We start from the raw sequence: 17722 nt of genomic DNA on the forward strand, positions 1-17722 counted from the left end.
ATTGAACATAATATTACATGAATGTCTAATAAGTCTCAATTTTATGTAAATCTTATGTTTTTCTTATGTTTCATGTAGCTTATGACTTATTTCGAGGATGCATGTTTGGCGACCGGTAAAGGACGAAGCATTCTGTGAGAATCGGTGAGATTAACAGGTGAGGAAATTGGGGCATCCATAACCTGGTCGTGTAAATCCTTTGGTAATCGCACTGTTGGGACTTGGTTAGAGTCAGAATTAGTCCAACGCTCAGTTGTCTCCCCCTTTTTGATGTATGGTTGTCTTCCTTTCTTAAACCGTCCAGCGTTTTTTCTTCGAATTTACCATTATCTTGGTTCCAAAATAATCTTTTCCTTTGAGTGTATGGGTCTGTTGAATGTTTCAGAGGCTGATCTTTGCTCTTTATATACACAGCAATATCCAATCAGGAGGCTTGTATCAGTAATCCTATTCATTAGAGTCGGGCTGGACACTTGACAGGCAGACACCTACCCCCTATGGTTTAAGCACCCAATCAGCTACAATCTCAACTATCTGTCTTTCATCTCTGCTGCTCTAATGTAAACATTCTGTAATCCTATCATTTGGTGTCATACTGTTTGGAAAGAGGTGATTCTTTATTGTACTGTCTGTTTCTTGACTTTTCTCTCTCAATTTTTACACTTTATTCTGATTTTTTTGCACAAAGTCCAAAAAATAGGGGGTATAGGAGTTATGGGTGAGTTATCTCCCCCTGATCTTCAACTTTATTTCAGTTGTTCATATTTTTCTGTAGTAAACTAACACTACTATAGATATAACTAACACCCAAAAGTCTAGGTTAAGAATTTATTGAGATATTAAATTTTACATTTCAAAATACATTCAATTCTCATAAATTTTCTTGCAGGAATCTCCATCTCCGACACGGGTAGATAACTTGCAGTAGCAGACCAACGCATGCAGCGAGCCAACTCCCACTTTGGAATCAGACCTTATGGGCATGTAGCTTTCCAAAAATGGTAAATATGAAAATTATGTAAAATGCTATAGGATGACAACCGGATATGACGTTTTCATCAGTCAGCGTCCCTAGACACCAATACATTGGACCCGTTATATAACTTAACTACAAGAGAAATTATCATGGAGGTGTTTTGGCAGAATTTACAGCAGAAACTAGATTCAAGAGGCCAGTTTAACGGAAACAGAAGCCCGTGTAGGGTGTGGAGAGGGGCTGTAGACCAAACGTGGTTATGGGCGCATAGTGGTCAAATGGCCAAATGGACATAGTACGACCGAGCGAGTACATCGGGTGGCTCTGATGGTAAAGTACAGGTGGTTAAAGACTGATTTCCCACGAAAGGACATTGACGGCAAGACTCTAGAGGTCAGTCACCTCTGTCATAACAAGCTATGTTTTAATACTGAACATTTAGTTATTGAGACGCACGAGGCAAACCAGTCCAGGAATCATTGTAAGCTTCAGAGCCAGTGTTCGGGTGGTCATCGTCCCTCATGTCTACTGTGATCAGCAGGTAAGTGTGACAAATATTGTATTTTGATGTCAAGGTCGCCTAATATCAAGGTCAAGTGACACTTACATACATTTATATAGGTATTCATATTGACCGAGTATTAAGGCGACCCGAAATTATACCAATTGCCATTTTGAGTTCAAACTTACTCTGGGGCTCTGTTAGGCACTTTACGTAGGTTGGTGGTTTTCCTCCGGAGCCTCAGGCTTTACACAAAAACTGAAATTTCTTAAATGACCACGGCCTCTATAGCCTCATCAATCAATCTGTCTAGCTGTCTGTATGTCTTTCTCTCTATATTTCTGTATAATTCTGTCATCTATTTAAACCATCTTAATGGTTTTTTTTTCTTCTGTTATATACATTTTCTCTTTTTTCTTCTAATATTTACATGAAAAAACAACTAAGATTATGTTTAAGTTTCAATACTTTAATATTTCATTTTCTTTTTTTCAATCATAACTCTGTCTTTCACATAAATTTCTTCATCAATTTTACATTCATGTAATTTGAACATTTTGTCTCTTTTAGTTCTTTTCTGAACTTTACGTTGTATTGAATTACTTCGCGATTTCTCAAATAAATGTCTATTTTGTTCTTTTTCCAGATGTTTCGTCACAGAGCTCCCCGCAGCAATAGGTGATCCAATAGCACTACACACAGTTCTCTAACAGCTTTGCCGGGTCCATGGTTCACGGTATACACAGCCCTATGAGCTCTCCCAGAAAAGTTTCGAGTAAAGTTCACACTAGGGGGGAGTGACCTCTTCAGCCGCCTGTTCACAGATTCCACCTTTTGGGTCGACAGATTCCAAAGAGTCATTTCCAACACAGAATCGCCAAGACGACTGTTCACCTTTTCCATAAGTAAATCTTCTCCGCCACAGATCTTAAAATCACTTGGTAAGTATGTGCTGTTTGTAAGCCAGTTCTTTGTTTTAGTCCCAATACACACTAGAGATTTGGTTTTACACACAGAATGTTTACCTTGATAGCACTTCACGATTGCCTCCCTTACACCGCGAGCCGCACGTTGTAATGGAACTAGACTACCACAGTGTCTGTCGTAAAGGTGAGATAACTCTGCCTGGCATCGAGCAGCTAGATCACAGCTGAATTTTCTCTTGATGGTTTGTCTCTCTTTCCTTGTTGATCCTGGCATTATTTCTTCAAGTTTAACACACTTAGAGATGTTTTTTTCTAAGATTTCTTGTTATATGAATAGGGTCCAGATTGTGTGTTGGCTTTGTACTTGATTCACCGAGTTTATAAATCTTTTCAGCTGCCTTGAATGCACCAGTGTCCGAGTCCGTGACAAGCTTGTCTACCTCCAGACCATCTTCTCTGAGCTTCTGCAGACTTTCAAAACAGTATGCTTGCTCATTACCAATCGATGAGGCTACAGGTAAGTTTCCTTTACAGTCTCTGGTATGTTCACTACTACAGGGTGGCCACTTATTGCACAGTTTGTTTTTGGTGACAATGTCTAACACATACTGTTCCTTGGTATTGTGTTCTATGCTGCTGAACATTACTTGAGTTGCTGGCTGAAATGGAGTCTTTCCTCCACCTGAATATAATGGGTTGTTGTAAGTCGCGTCAACCATTAGGTTAACTTTGTTCGGCTGATTTCCTCTCAGGGTGTTGATTTTTTGTACACGCTTCCGTAGTTCACTCATGTCAGTCTTGTTAATTTCCTCAATTTTGTCACACACTTTGTTAGCACTTTTCTGCATTCCTCTCTCTGAGGGGGGAGGGATATTGGCACTCATCAGGGTAAGTCTCATTGCAGCGTTACCAATTCTACTCTGTGTAAGTCCGACTTGTACTGCAGAGTTCATTTTCACGGTGTCTCGCCCTTTCTTCCCTGGTTCCTTCATGCCTTCATATAGAGAATACACACCTGACACATAGGTGCACTTAGTACATCTTAGTCCTATTCTCCATCCCAAGCCCCGACACTCCTCTGTTGTAAAGTTAAAATCTAAATTTCCCTTGCATGAAGGCTTGTGACTGTAATGTTGGTGTACGGCATCATTCCACATATCTCTCATTTTCCCAATGTTTTACAATTCTATTGGTCTCCAGTTCCTCACTCTCACTGTAAAAGAGAAATAGAGAGGCAATTAATAGAATAGTAAACATTGAACATAATATTACATGAATGTCTAATAAGTCTCAATTTTATGTAAATCTTATGTTTTTCTTATGTTTCATGTAGCTTATGACTTACCTCGAGGATGCATGTTTGGCGACCGGTAAAGGACGAAGCATTCTGTGAGAATCGGTGAGATTAACAGGTGAGGAAATTGGGGCATCCATAACCTGGTCGTGTAAATCCTTTGGTAATCGCGCACTGTTGGGACTTGGTTAGAGTCAGAATTAGTCCAACGCTCAGTTGTCTCCCCCTTTTTTGATGTATGGTTGTCTTCCTTTCTTGTTAAACCGTCCAGCCAGCGTTTTTCCTTCGAATTTACCATTATCTTGGTTCCAAAAATAATCTTTTCCTTTGAGTGTATGGGTCTGTTGAATGTTTCAGAGGCTGATCTTTGCTCTTTATATACACAGCAATATCCAATCAGGAGGCTTGTATCAGTAATCCTATTCATTAGAGTCGGGCTGGACACTTGACAGGCAGACACCTACCCCCTATGGTTTAAGCACCCAATCAGCTACAATCTCAACTATCTGTCTTTCATCTCTCTGCTGCTCTAATGTAAACATTCTGTAATCCTATCATTTGGTGTCATACTGTTTGGAAAGAGGTGATTCTTTATTGTACTGTCTGTTTTTTTTCTTGACTTTTTCTCTCTCAATTTTTACACTTTATTCTGATTTTTTTTTTTGCACAAAGTCCAAAAAATAGGGGGTATAGGAGTTATGGGTGAGTTATCTCCCCCTGATCTTCAACTTTATTTCAGTTGTTCATATTTTTCTGTAGTAAACTAACACTACTATAGATATAACTAACACCCAAAAGTCTAGGTTAAGAATTTATTGAGATATTAAATTTTACATTTCAAAATACATTCAATTCTCATAAATTTTCTTGCAGGAATCTCCATCTCCGACACGGGTAGATAACTTGCAGTAGCAGACCAACGCATGCAGCGAGCCAACTCCCACTTTGGAATCAGACCTTATGGGCATGTAGCTTTCCAAAAATGGTAAATATGAAAATTATGTAAAATGCTATAGGATGACAACCGGATATGACGTTTTCATCAGTCAGCGTCCCTAGACACCAATACATTGGACCCGTATATAACTTAACTACAAGAGAAATTATCATGGAGGTGTTTTGGCAGAATTTACAGCAGAAACTAGTATTCAAGAGGCCAGTTTAAAACGGAAACAGAAGCCCGTGTATGGTGTGGAGAGGGGCTGTAGACCAACGTGGTTATGGGCGCATAGTGGTCAAATGGCCAAATGGACATAGTAACGACCGAGCGAGTACATCGGGTGGCTCTGATGGTAAGTACAGGGTGGTTAAAGACTGATTTCCCACGAAAGGACATTGACGGCAAGACTCTAGAGGTCAGTCACCTCTGTCAAAACAAGCTAATGTTTTAATACTGAACATTTAGTTATTGAGACGCACGAGGCAAACCAGTCCAGGAATCATTGTAAGCTTCAGAGCCAGTGTTCGGGTGGTCATCGTCCCTCATGTCTACTGTGATCAGCAGGTAAGTGTGACAAATATTGTATTTTGATGTCAAGGTCGCCTAATATCAAGGTCAAGTGACACTTACATACAATTTATATAGGTATTCATATTGACCGCGAGTATTAAGGCGACCCGAAATTATACCAATTGCCATTTTTGAGTTCAAACGTTTACTCTGGGCTCTGTTAGGCACTTTAACGTAGGTTGGTGGTTTTCCTCCGGAGCCTCAGGCTTTACACAAAAACTGAAAATTACTGATTAAATGACCACGGCCTCTATAGCCTCATCAATCAAATCTGTCTAGCTGTCTGTATGTCTTTCTCTCTATATTTCTGTATAATATCTGTCATCTATTTAAACCATCTTAAATGGGTTTTTTTTCTTTCTGTTATATACATTTTCTCTTTTTTCTTCTAATATTTACATGAAAAAAAAACAACTAAGATTATGTTTAAGTTTCAATAGTTTAATATTTCATTTTCTTTTTTTCAATCATAACTCTGTCTTTCACATAAATTTCTTCATCAATTTTACATTCATGTAATTTGAACATTTTGTCTCTTTTAGTTCTCTTCTGAACTTTACGTTGTATTGAATTACTTCGCGATTTCTCAAATAAATGTCTATTTTGTTCTTTTTCCAGATGTTTCGTCACAGAGCTCCCCGCAGCAATAGGTGATCCAATAGCACTACACAGTTCTCTAACAGCTTTGCCGGGTCCATGGTTCACGGTATACACAGCCCTATGAGCTCTCCCAGAAAAGTTTCGAGAAAAGTTCACACTAGGGGGGAGTGACCTCTTCAGCCGCCTGTTCACAGATTCCACCTTTTGGGTCGACAGATTCCAAAGAGTCATTTCCAACACAGAATCGCCAAGACGACTGTTCACCTTTTCCATAAGTAAATCTTCTCCGCCACAGATCTTAAAATCACTTGGTAAGTATGTGCTGTTTGTAAGCCAGTTCTTTGTTTTTAGTCCCAATACACACTAGAGATTTGGTTTTACACACAGAATGTTTACCTTGATAGCACTTCACAATTGCCTCCCTTACACCGCGAGCCGCACGTTGTAATGGAACTAGACTACCACAGTGTCTGTCGTAAAGGTGAGATAACTCTGCCTGGCATCGAGCAGCTAGATCACAGCTGAATTTTCTCTTGATGGTTTGTCTCTCTTTCCTTGTTGATCCTGGCATTATTTCTTCAAGTTTAACACACTTAGAGATGTTTTTTTTTCTAAGATTTCTTGTTATATGAATAGGGTCCAGATTGTGTGTTGGCTTTGTACTTGATTCACCGAGTTTATAAATCTTTTCAGCTGCCTTGAATGCACCAGTGTCCGAGTCCGTGACAAGCTTGTCTACCTCCAGACCATCTTCTCTGAGCTTCTGCAGACTTTCAAAACAGTATGCTTGCTCATTACCAATCGATGAGGCTACAGGTAAGTTTCCTTTACAGTCTGTGGTATGTTCACTACTACAGGGTGGCCACTTATTGCACAGTTTGTTTTTGGTGACAATGTCTAACACATACTGTTCCCTTGGTTATTGTGTTCTATGCTGCTGAACATTACTTGAGTTGCTGGCTGAAATGGTGTCTTTCCTCCACCTGAATATAATGGGTTGTTGTAAGTCGCGTCAACCATTAGGTTAACTTTGTTCGGCTGATTTCCTCTCAGGGTGTTGATTTTTTGTACTTTTTTTTTCCTTAGCTGACCCTTTCCTTATTAAGGCATGTTTGTCTTTGTGCAAAATTTTGGGTTTTTTTTTTCCTCGGATTACCTCCCTTTATTAAGAGATGTTCGACTTTGTGAACTTAAGGTTTTTCTTTCCCTAAATTACCTCCCCTTGATTGGTTGTTTAAAATTTAGTTTGGTTTTCTCATTCTGTTTTTATTCTAGTTCGAGTTCGTGAACTGGATACTTCCAAATTCGAAATTTGTGCATCTTACTTTTGGTTTTAAATGTTTCAACTTTTGTTAGGATGTTTTTGGTTTATTTCTTTCTTTTTTTTTCTCTCCAAATTATCTCCCTTGGATCAGTTTTACGGCTACGGGTCGCAGCCTGTCTAGGTGGTTGGGGGGTATGTAACGAAGCTGCGGTGCGCTTCGTTGCTATATTTTCCGGAAATTATATTAACCGAGACTTTGACGGGATTTTGCTGTGTTCGAGATCTCGGGACTGCGCCGAGACTTTCAGTTTTTTCTACCGGGCCTTGAGAGGTGAGGGTTGTGTTTTTGAATCCCATGTAATTTTTATATATTTGTCGCCCATCCTTTCCCTAATTTGCTGTTATCGTATAGTATGGAAATGCATTAACATTACTGTGTGTGTATTTTTCGCTGTCAGTTGATATTTTTGCTATATTTTTGAGTTTGAAATACTTGTGAAATTGTGCAATGTTGGACTTGGTATGTCTCGCTTTTAGAAGGGTTTCGATAGTATTTAAAAGTCTTCACTCTTGAGTTGAGAGCCGTTGGTAGGCTGGAAAAGAGTGGGAGCCTCCTGTGTCGAGTTTCGGGGTTAACCGTTAAGGAGATATTTTGAGAATCTTCGCTGGAGAACGGTGTTTGTGAAATTGGAGGTTAAACTATCGATAATCGGCCCGGTGTGTAGCGCCACGTGCTCGGTCTTTCATTGATGGGTAGGAGTTAATTCTGATAGCGAAAACGTGAAAATATTAGCAACAAAAACTGTCCATTACACACTACTTACCACTGAGCCACGCGGGTATTTTCTTGTTGTCGCCTTTACACATGTTAAATATTAATAAACTGTTAAATGAATTTGATGTCGTCCATTGTCCATACTCACTGGTACCATTGAATATTGTAGCGAGACATAGGAATCTGCAAAGCTAACGCGGCAGTCGAACCCAGGGCAAAACAAATTAATTGTATCATTCTTACTCTACGCTAATGACTACGGTCGTAGCGAAACAAGTCGTTACAGATCCCTCTTTCCTTTGTCAGACAAAGATCGTTCTTAGGTGGGCGCCAAGATCCCTCTGGGATCTCTTGTTGTATTACAGAAGCAACTAGGCCATCGTGTAAGAAAAGCAACAAGAGGAAAAGGACCAATATACTGTCAGGTACACATATTATCTATACACTGTATGATATTATCTAACCAGCAAGAATTCTCAAAATATTTAATAACTTTTTACTCCATATAATGTTGAGAGAAAAAAACTTTTAATTTCAGGAAAAACAATTAACATTTAAAAATGCAGCAAAAAGTTCATTAATGGTCATTCAGATTCTTTTTTTTTCAACTTTTAGATAAAGATGACTGTCATAGAAGTCAGACAGGAGTTGGAAAAGAAGAAGGACAAGAGTAATAATTCTGGTATGTATACATGAATTGTTATCACATCAATTATCTATATACTGTATGATAGTATCTAACCAGCAAGAATTCTCAAAATATATTTAATAACTTTTTATTCCATATGATGTTGAGAGGAAAAAAACCTTCAATTTCAGGAAAAACAGTTAACATTTAAAAATGCAGCAAAAAGTTCATTAATGGTCATTCAGATTCTTTTTTTTTCAATTTTTAGAAAAGATGACTGTCATAGAAGTCAGACAGGAGATGGAAAAGAACAATGACAAGAGTAATAATTCTGGTATGTATATACATGAATTGTTATCACATCAATTATTATATAGTTCCCATGATACTTATTCAGTGATCTTAAAGAAAGTTAATAAGCTGTTACATCTTGAAAAATTTTCAACATGGAAATTTCCTGACAGTGTAACATACAAAGTTAATACCCTTTATAATGATAATTGAACTGAGTACCCAGATAAATGTGTACTTATCATAATTTGAATGCTTCCTTAAAATCTTAAAGATCTTAGAATATTTTGGAAATGGAAACTGTTTCTTGGTAAATTATGAAAAGTTAATGAAACAGTACAAAATGTATAATATGCCCTGATCTGAGGTGACTGTTAAAGTCCAAGACCAGGCCTCTTATTAAAGAAGCTTTATGAGACACTGGTGGGTGATTTAATTTGTCGAATAAGCTTGTTTCAGTTATACTTAGAAGTAAGGACACTTCTATGTTTTTCTTTAATACAGTATATGAACTGAATCCATACACACTCAGAAACTGACATTATCTATCATTTTAATATGAATGTATTTATGATAAAGTTACTCTTATCTTTTATAGAATCGCCTAAATCCTCCAGGAGTGAAGTTCTGAAAAGAATAAAAGGTAAAGAGAAATGAATGTTTTATTTCTAATATTTCCTTTGGTTGTGTTTTTATCTTACTGTAATACTATGCATTTATAGCTTCCATTTTATTATAGCTAATGTGGTTTAGTGATTATGCTACTTGCCTTAACCTAGACGGCCAGGATTCAATCCCTGGCACCAGTGTTCTCCTTTCAGGATATTTTCCGGCTAGTCCTAAGGACCGACTGACCCTAAAAGTTACTGGTCCTTTAACAAAGTTACAATTCATCCTTGTAGTTTATTTACTAGCAAAGTCATAGTTGTACTTACAAAAAATATTCACATATCCGTTTTAGAATTCATTCGCTCTCAACAAAGTTGACTGAAAACCAGAATATTACGAAAATCTGTTTTGCTCAATAACCTTTCTACAATGCTACTGCTATTTTTGTTTTGTATATCTTTAGTAGTCTATCAGAACTGGACCAAAAACGTTACCGTTAAAAGGACCAGTTGCATGGCAAAAAATGTCTACCCTACTGTAAAGTTGCCGGTCATGGGCAGACAGACAGGCGTTTATTTGCCCGATTATGCGGTTTTTTTCCGGGCACTCCTGTTTTTTCACAATCTATCACCCCAACCCAAGCACATATTTATTGGTATCATGGATATGGAAAATCTTATTTGACTGTCAACAGACATGATCAGGGAAATGTTGGAGGAAACCTGGATGGCATTGCTCCAGACAGCCAGAAGGACTGCCAGTTATTCTTACGATATTGAAACTAGAAAAGCTCAAGCTGTCTTGGATGAGTGTTGTGATGAAGATGATCACCATGACTTCATCAAGGAAATTTCGGAGCTGGCTCCAGAAACCTTCAACATTCATGAAAGGTTGAGACTCTCCTTTCTACTCCTCTGTCTACTTGGTAAGTGTTATCAATAATCAATATCTTAGCATCATTCAACTAAACAGTTATTCAGTTAAGATCTGATATAAAATTTGGAAATTTAAGACAAGTGGCCCAATAGTCTTGACCATCATTTCACAAATTTAGCAATTAATGATCTAACATGTAGTCTTTGAGAGATATGAGGAGATTACACTCTGGTATTTCAAATTCTTTTTTAATTAATATTCCACAAAAATCTAATTCTCTTAAAGGGACAATTCACTCAGGCTAATTCTTTTACATAACCAAGAAGCAAAATATGGCATAAATGTATTGTGCTACATTTCTTATGAAACATTTAACACAATATATTGACAAATTCCACGTCATTGTTAAGTATTTTAATTGATACCGTTGTAATTACAAATCGTTGATCAATACGATTAAGCAGGTACAGTATGTACTCTGTACCCATACCCGAGCCAAAGTCACGCACGTTAAACAAATGAACTACATAACCACTGAGGAGGTAATAAAATGATTTTTTAGGCAAGACAATTCACCTAATAAGGTAAACCACTACTGTCAGAGCGATTTGAGCAGTTCTAGACAAAAGTTGCATTACTCTACGAGCAAGGGACAGGGTTCGGCATACAAGATGTTCGACCACAATGTATAATGGAGGACAGCAAGCGAGTTTGAAAGTTTCACACGCATTTCACCACCATGGACTTTTCTAGCATATCACAGTAAAACCGACTGATCTAATTTCAATTAGAACTGGTTTTTCCCAATATATGTACAAATTTTAATGTTCTCTTAGATTGAATTGTCCCTTTAAAGTCTGATTCTATGAATACCTTGTTTGTTTTGATAAAACTAAATCCTTCACATGATTTATTTAAGCATTAAATTACCTTCTTGGAGGATTTATGGTCCTATAATTCTCCCTGGATTGCAGACAAATTGAATAACATGCCTTAGCACATTATAATTAATTAGTCAATTAATCATTAATCAATTTACGTTTTCCAGACCCTGAGCAAAGTCCATCAGATGTCACATTACCAGAGCCATTGCTGTCAGTTTCTCCAAGCCTTAAGAGTACATCAAGTGGGTATCTATAAATTATTGGAAGAATTCATTGTAAGATAGTATTTGGCTGGTAGGAGAGCTCAAATATTAAAATTCTATTTGTCTGTGAAAAAAATGATGTAAAATAGATCAGAATGTTATGATTAAGTTTGGTTTTTTGAGCATCCATTTCACAGTCATTTAAGATTTTGGAAGGTTGCTATGGAGGGAAGCCTAAGTCTCAAAGAAAATCCTCCAACCTCCTGGCAACTGCCCCACATGGGTGTTGAAAACATGACCCACAGGTGGAGGACTTGAGATATACTTATATACTTATATAGGATTACAAGAAGCGGTATGATGTTATGGTGAATATAGTAATTATTGCTGAGGTAATCATAATGATATTTTTAGAAGATAGAGAGAATTCTCTAATTACTGCTATATTACAAATTAAAGGTTAAAATTTATGTGTATTTGTTTGAACGATTAGAATGTGTTTTTCTCATATCTGGGAGTTTAGCATGACAATTTCTCTTTTACATGTCATGTCATGAAGAACTGAAATTGAAGAAGGAAAAAAGGATCAGGTTCAATCTACCAAGTGATGGGGATAAGAAAGGTGAGATACTTTTGTATGAAAGTTTTAATGCCACCAGGTTAATAACATTGATTATTGACAGTGAAGATGTTTATTTGATTTTGATTGCATCCTATTAACAACCATGGTCATGAAAGGTCATGCCAGGTTTGAAGTTGGCAAAAAAGTTGGAAAACTTGAAGAAAAACTCCCATGGTTATAGAGTACCTTGACATAGTTATATTTTTAATCAAACATTCAATAACCAGAGCCATATCTTCTAACTATTGTAGTTACCCAACTTAGCAACCAACACCGTTTTTAATTTGACGTCAAACATGCAAAAGTAGACCATTATACATATAGATTCAACAGTGCTCTATTGAAAATATCTGTATCCTATTGCGTTCATACCTTTACAGCACTGTTCAATCTCTCATTTATTTACAATAGCTACATTGTAGTTACATATAAATTCCAAAAGATATATTGAAGATGAATAAAAGCGTTTTGAATTTAGATCAAGATCACCAACATGACCATTTGAAGAACCTGATTAGTGTGAGACACTCCCAGACACCATCTGTGACCCTCAAGAAAAACTGTCGTTACTATGTATGTGGCGAGGTACTGGACACAAAAGACTTTAGTACGCTGAAAAATCCAAAGTGGTTAAATGATAAGGTAATGATGATACACAGCTAATAAAGCTATTGCCTACTTGATTTCAGAATGACTTTCAATTTCATCTCTTTTTTCATATTGAAAGAAATATTAATAATCAAATGCAAATGAATAAACTTTCAAGTCTTTCATTATCCTGACTTTATTGATATAGAGAATACACGATTAGTATCTTACAATACAAGGTTTATTTTGGTGCAAGACTTAAGTAGGAAAGCTGAGATGACCAGGCTTTGCTAAGTCATCTTGGCTTTCTATATCGAGCACCAAAATAAAACTTGTATTGCAAGATACTAATCGTGTATTCTGTTTATCCTGCAACCATTCTTTGATGCGGAGGTATAGATTAATTCACTAAACCGAACGAGAGTGTACTACTTTTACTGTCGTTGGAAATAAATAAGAGCATTCACAAACAGTATCTGTAATTCTATTCGGTGTGATATATCACTGAAACAAAATGAAAATACTCAAAATCCAATAAATACCCATTAAAGAATTACTTGACAATGCATACCTTTTCCATGAGTCAAAAAAAATGACACTGCCATACAAAATTTTCTATATCGTAAAAATGATGTCATTCCGTTGAATGTGACGTCACTGTTTAACAGGACTGAATGACGTTTCATTCACAGGAAGTTTCAAGTTCTGTGTCAAGTTAGAAAAAGTTCCGTCAGATATGGAGCAACGTCGTGTGATTGTATTGACGGATAAAGCATTTTGTATTGACGGATAAAGCACAAATTTATCCAGCAGTTGTTATCCGTCAGTATGTGCGGCAGTTGCAAGATAAAATTCATTTTGTGGTCATTGCCATATATGGAAAGTCAATTCAACTACACTTGTCCCAAACAACATTTAATCAAAGTAATAGACGTGTTTTCAGGTCATCAATGCATATTCTCTCCTTGCTCCAGAGGGAAACAAAATGTGGGGGACACTGACCATATCTTTGTGATGCCATCCTATACAGCAGTGCTATGGAGTAAAGGCAAATTTGACCACTGGCTTTATTCAGATGTAAGATAAATCAATATGTGGACAATTAGGAAAGCAAATATGAGATGAATTTTAAGAATATTTATATGTCTTTAACTTTTGAAGTGTTTTAAACATGAAATTAAAATCTTAAAAAGTATTTCAATAACATACTCTATACAAAATAATAATGAGATGATCATTATAATAAAATCCAAAACCAAGAGGCATGAAAAACTACTGATGAATGAGGGTTTTTTTTCAGGTTAAATTTGCAATGTACAAATGGGTGTTTTTGCCTGCAAATGTTGGAAATCATTGGGTACTCCTTGCAGCCAATATGACCACCAAAACTGTATCTGTCCTTGACTCCATGGGTGGAACTAATCAGACACTTATAAACAACTGGAAGTAAGTGTCATATGTAATACCACTAGCTTTTAATGATTGAAAAAAAAACGTCATTGTACATCTATCAAGAAAATAGAAAATAACATCATTTTATATTTACCATCAACAACATGTATGACTGTACTCTTTTTCTCTAGAAAGTAATTAGCAATGTTACAGAAAGGTAAAAGAATAAAAAAACAATTTTACAGTTATTTCGCAGACATTTGATATCTTTTAGGGGTACAGTTTCTCGTTTTTAAATTAACACAGGAAATAATATTATGGCCATCAGGTCACAGAAAACAGACGAGTTGGCAAATGCAATATGGATTTCAGGCCAATTGGTTTCATCTATCTAGAGAGATGGAAATGCTTGTGGTGCATTTGTGTTGTTGGTAAGAATAAATATTAAAGAAATTGTTATATTTTACATCAATGCAAGATTTAAAAAAGGAATATAGTCCTGTTACTCCATGTCTAGAATGCACTTACGATCTCTACACTCCTGGACTATCTCGTAGTAAAATTGGAGGCAACAGAACAGGTAATTTAGTTGTTTGATGTACATCAAAAGAGCCATATAAACAGTACTCTGTGGTTGACTGTGTGGCTTTGATGTTGGGCGTGCTCTCTCTGTAGTCTTCAAAGGAAAACATTTCAGGCCTGTGATTGGTGGAGATGTTTTCTGATGAGAGCTGAAATTTTACTATGAGATAGTTCAGGGGTGTAGAGATCATAAGTGATCAGAACCCCTGGACTGTGACAAATTAATGTAATTTTAAGCTGTCAGCTAGTACTTTTAATACAAGTTTTCTGTAATTCTTCAATATTACTTGGTATATTACACACATGGAGAAAGTCAAACATGACTTGCGTATATATTACAATAAATTACAGTAAAACCCCTCTAACTCGAACCCGGATTCCTCGAATACCCCTATTCGTCAAACTGGTTGTATGGTCCCGACCGTCTCCCTATATAATCTATGTAACAAAACCCTGTATAGCTCGAACAGCTATTCGTCAAATACCCCTTATTCCCCGAACAGAATTATGTCCCTGTTTCATCAAATACATAGTATTTACCCATGTATTCGTCGAACAGGTGTTCAGCCCTTGAGATTTTTTTTTACCTGTGTCACACCTGACTGCACCGACCGACATGGATAATTGCTCACGATCTTGTGTTTATAAAGTTTGCGTGTCGAGCCTTTAGGTAATTAAGGGATTAACGGTGTCATTAGTACCTACCTACACGATTGCAAGTAGTTGTTTGATGTTAACTTTATTTGAATATTTCAGAAAAGGCATTAAGTTATTGATGTTTCTCTCGTAATAATCTTCGCTGTAAATACGAAAATACGGAAGTTGTTGATCCGTGTTAATAGAAAGTATGCATTGTGAAATGACAAAAGAGGCGGAAGATATTGCTGACGTCCGCCTAATTATAATTTTTTTTTTTTTTAATTTCTTTGTTGGTTTCATTCGACAGGCTAACACAATGTTATTTATCGAAAGATGTAAACGATATCAAACGATATATGCAAAGAATGTTGAAAGATAGGGTAATCAAAATGTCATTGCCGTGCATTGTTTGTCATAGTTTGAGACCGGACATTTTGACTGTTGATCATGACCAACCTCGGATGAGTCGAATACCCCGTATTCCTCGAACTATTGACCTGGTCCCACCTGCTCGAGTAATAGGGGTTTTACTGTAGTTGTTTTTTTACATGAGCCTTTTTCACTAATGTAATATCTGAAATTCATGTAACATTCTCTTTATTTAACAGAATGCTTTTGTTCTGACTAAGAACTTGCAGCTTGAAGAGGTCAATCATGCTCACGCCCTGGAAATGAGAGAATTTGTCCGATTCAAGCTGTTAGCATCATCAATGGAACCGCCTTCTCAACGGACAAGATATGACATGGTTGGGTGCACATCACCAAAACGGGCAACCTGGGTCATGTGCAATGTTTGTGGTAGATGGTCACATTTGCAATGTGTTGGACTAGTTAAGGCGCCAAAGAATGATTACATATGCACAATCTGTGTTGCTCAGTACCAATGAATACTAACTGCAGATATAGAGGTTACACAACACCTGTTCGTCAAGTGGCATAAACAACCTTAAATACACGGTCCTCTCACGTGATGACATACTTCAATAGATTGTCACAATAAAAAGATTGTAAACCCAGGCATATTATCTAAATGATCAGTGACAAATTGTGGAATGAGGAAACAGCTCTTTGACACTTATGACTCCAATAAATCATCACAAGTGGAAAGAAGATGGTAGAAATAAATTTATGCATTGAATCATCGACCTCGTCCCAAGTGAAGTAGTAGATGAACTCTATTCTAGAAATGTTAATTTGACCTTTGCTCTAAAGCATTTATGTCATCAAGATAGAAAAGCCTTATTTCCTTTAAATTCAAAATGTATTTTAATACTTATATGAGTATCAGTAGTAATCCTTTGATATGCCTCAGAAAAATATAGGTTATAAAGAACTGTAACAATATAGGAAAACCCCTTCTCGACTTTTGTAGGATATTGATGAAGTAAAAGGCTCAACTTGCAATGCGTATTTACTATAATGAACTTGGTAGTCCTATTATTAAGATTTTTTCTTTTAATTCAATATTATATTGGTTCACAATATAAAAATCTAATAATTGTATTATACAAACTGCTTATGAAATGTTGTGCCAAATGATTGAGGAAGGCAACTAGCCCATCTAATTGGGATGCCTTTCTGAAATAGAAACCTTTTAGTCTTGGTATAGGTTTTCTCTGGATAAACCTGATGAAAAACAGTATACAAATGTATGATAAAGGCACAAATTTTTGACCATGCAAGGCAAAGCCTTTCAAACTCATCTATATGTGATCTTTATAGATATTTTGTCGGTGATTTTGGAGTACAATATCATTTAAAGATGCTCCACCGCTGACAAATGGTAAATTTTAACTATCAAAAACAGGAGCAGACGATTTAGTATTTTTCTTCAGTTACAAAAGTTACTTACTTTACACCATTACCACCATTGAACAGTTTGTGAGCTTCTAATTTTATTTCAAGTTAAAAACATGAAATATAATTAATTGCATCCCGAAAAAAATCTGTGTTACTATATCCTCTATGGAATGAAGTACTGATTGCGCATGCACCAAAGGCGAAATAAATTATTCTATATTATTGTTTGTGTTAATTAGACATATATATACACGATTAAACACCAATTATTGTACGAATGGTGAATATCATTTATGCTCTGTCGGCGGTGGAGCATCTTTAAGCAAATATATACCTACCGAAGGTATCTTTACTATAGGTACAGTAAGTGGGGTATATGGCATCCAAAGCATGTGAAAATAAAACTGAATTATTTTTTTTTTTATCATTTTGTAACTGGATTACAAAATATTAATTTACAACCAAAAATAGTCAAGTGTTTCATTGGCCCAGAAATGCAAGACATTTTTCAGAAACTCGCAAAATTCCACTATGTGGACACACAAAATGGTCTATTTCGTATTGGCCACCACGTTGTATCACTATGAATTTCATATTTCGTGTGAGTAATTGAATGTCATAAGATTAGCAAATTGCCTGGTGTAAATACTGAAATGATGCAAATGCAGCCATACTATCTGAAAGGGTTTTTTTTTTAAGTCCAATAAATTCATATTTAAATATAATTGTTAGATCAGTTGTTTATCAATAGTAATGATATT

General features: G+C 36.3%; 1 protein-coding gene and 1 long non-coding RNA gene across 2 annotated transcripts in view; both read left to right on the forward strand.

Annotated features, from left to right (window-relative positions):
* LOC138311313 (uncharacterized) overlaps positions 1-17722 on the forward strand; it is a 195149-nt gene that overhangs the window by 173088 nt on the left and 4339 nt on the right. The window contains exons 7-11 of the mRNA XM_069252742.1: positions 8213-8272; positions 8744-8809; positions 9365-9409; positions 10070-10300; positions 11300-11377. Of these exons, the coding sequence (XP_069108843.1) occupies positions 8213-8272; positions 8744-8809; positions 9365-9409; positions 10070-10300; positions 11300-11377 (480 nt within the window). The remainder of the gene's footprint in view (positions 1-8212; positions 8273-8743; positions 8810-9364; positions 9410-10069; positions 10301-11299; positions 11378-17722) is intronic.
* On the forward strand, positions 13528-16590 carry LOC138311323 (uncharacterized). Its single transcript, XR_011206582.1, has 4 exons — positions 13528-13625; positions 13849-13994; positions 14247-14371; positions 15770-16590. It is a non-coding gene; the product is annotated as an uncharacterized lncRNA (long non-coding RNA).

This window comes from Argopecten irradians, unplaced genomic scaffold (genome assembly GCF_041381155.1).
Source record: "Argopecten irradians isolate NY unplaced genomic scaffold, Ai_NY scaffold_0017, whole genome shotgun sequence".
Lineage (NCBI taxonomy): Eukaryota > Metazoa > Mollusca > Bivalvia > Pectinida > Pectinidae > Argopecten > Argopecten irradians.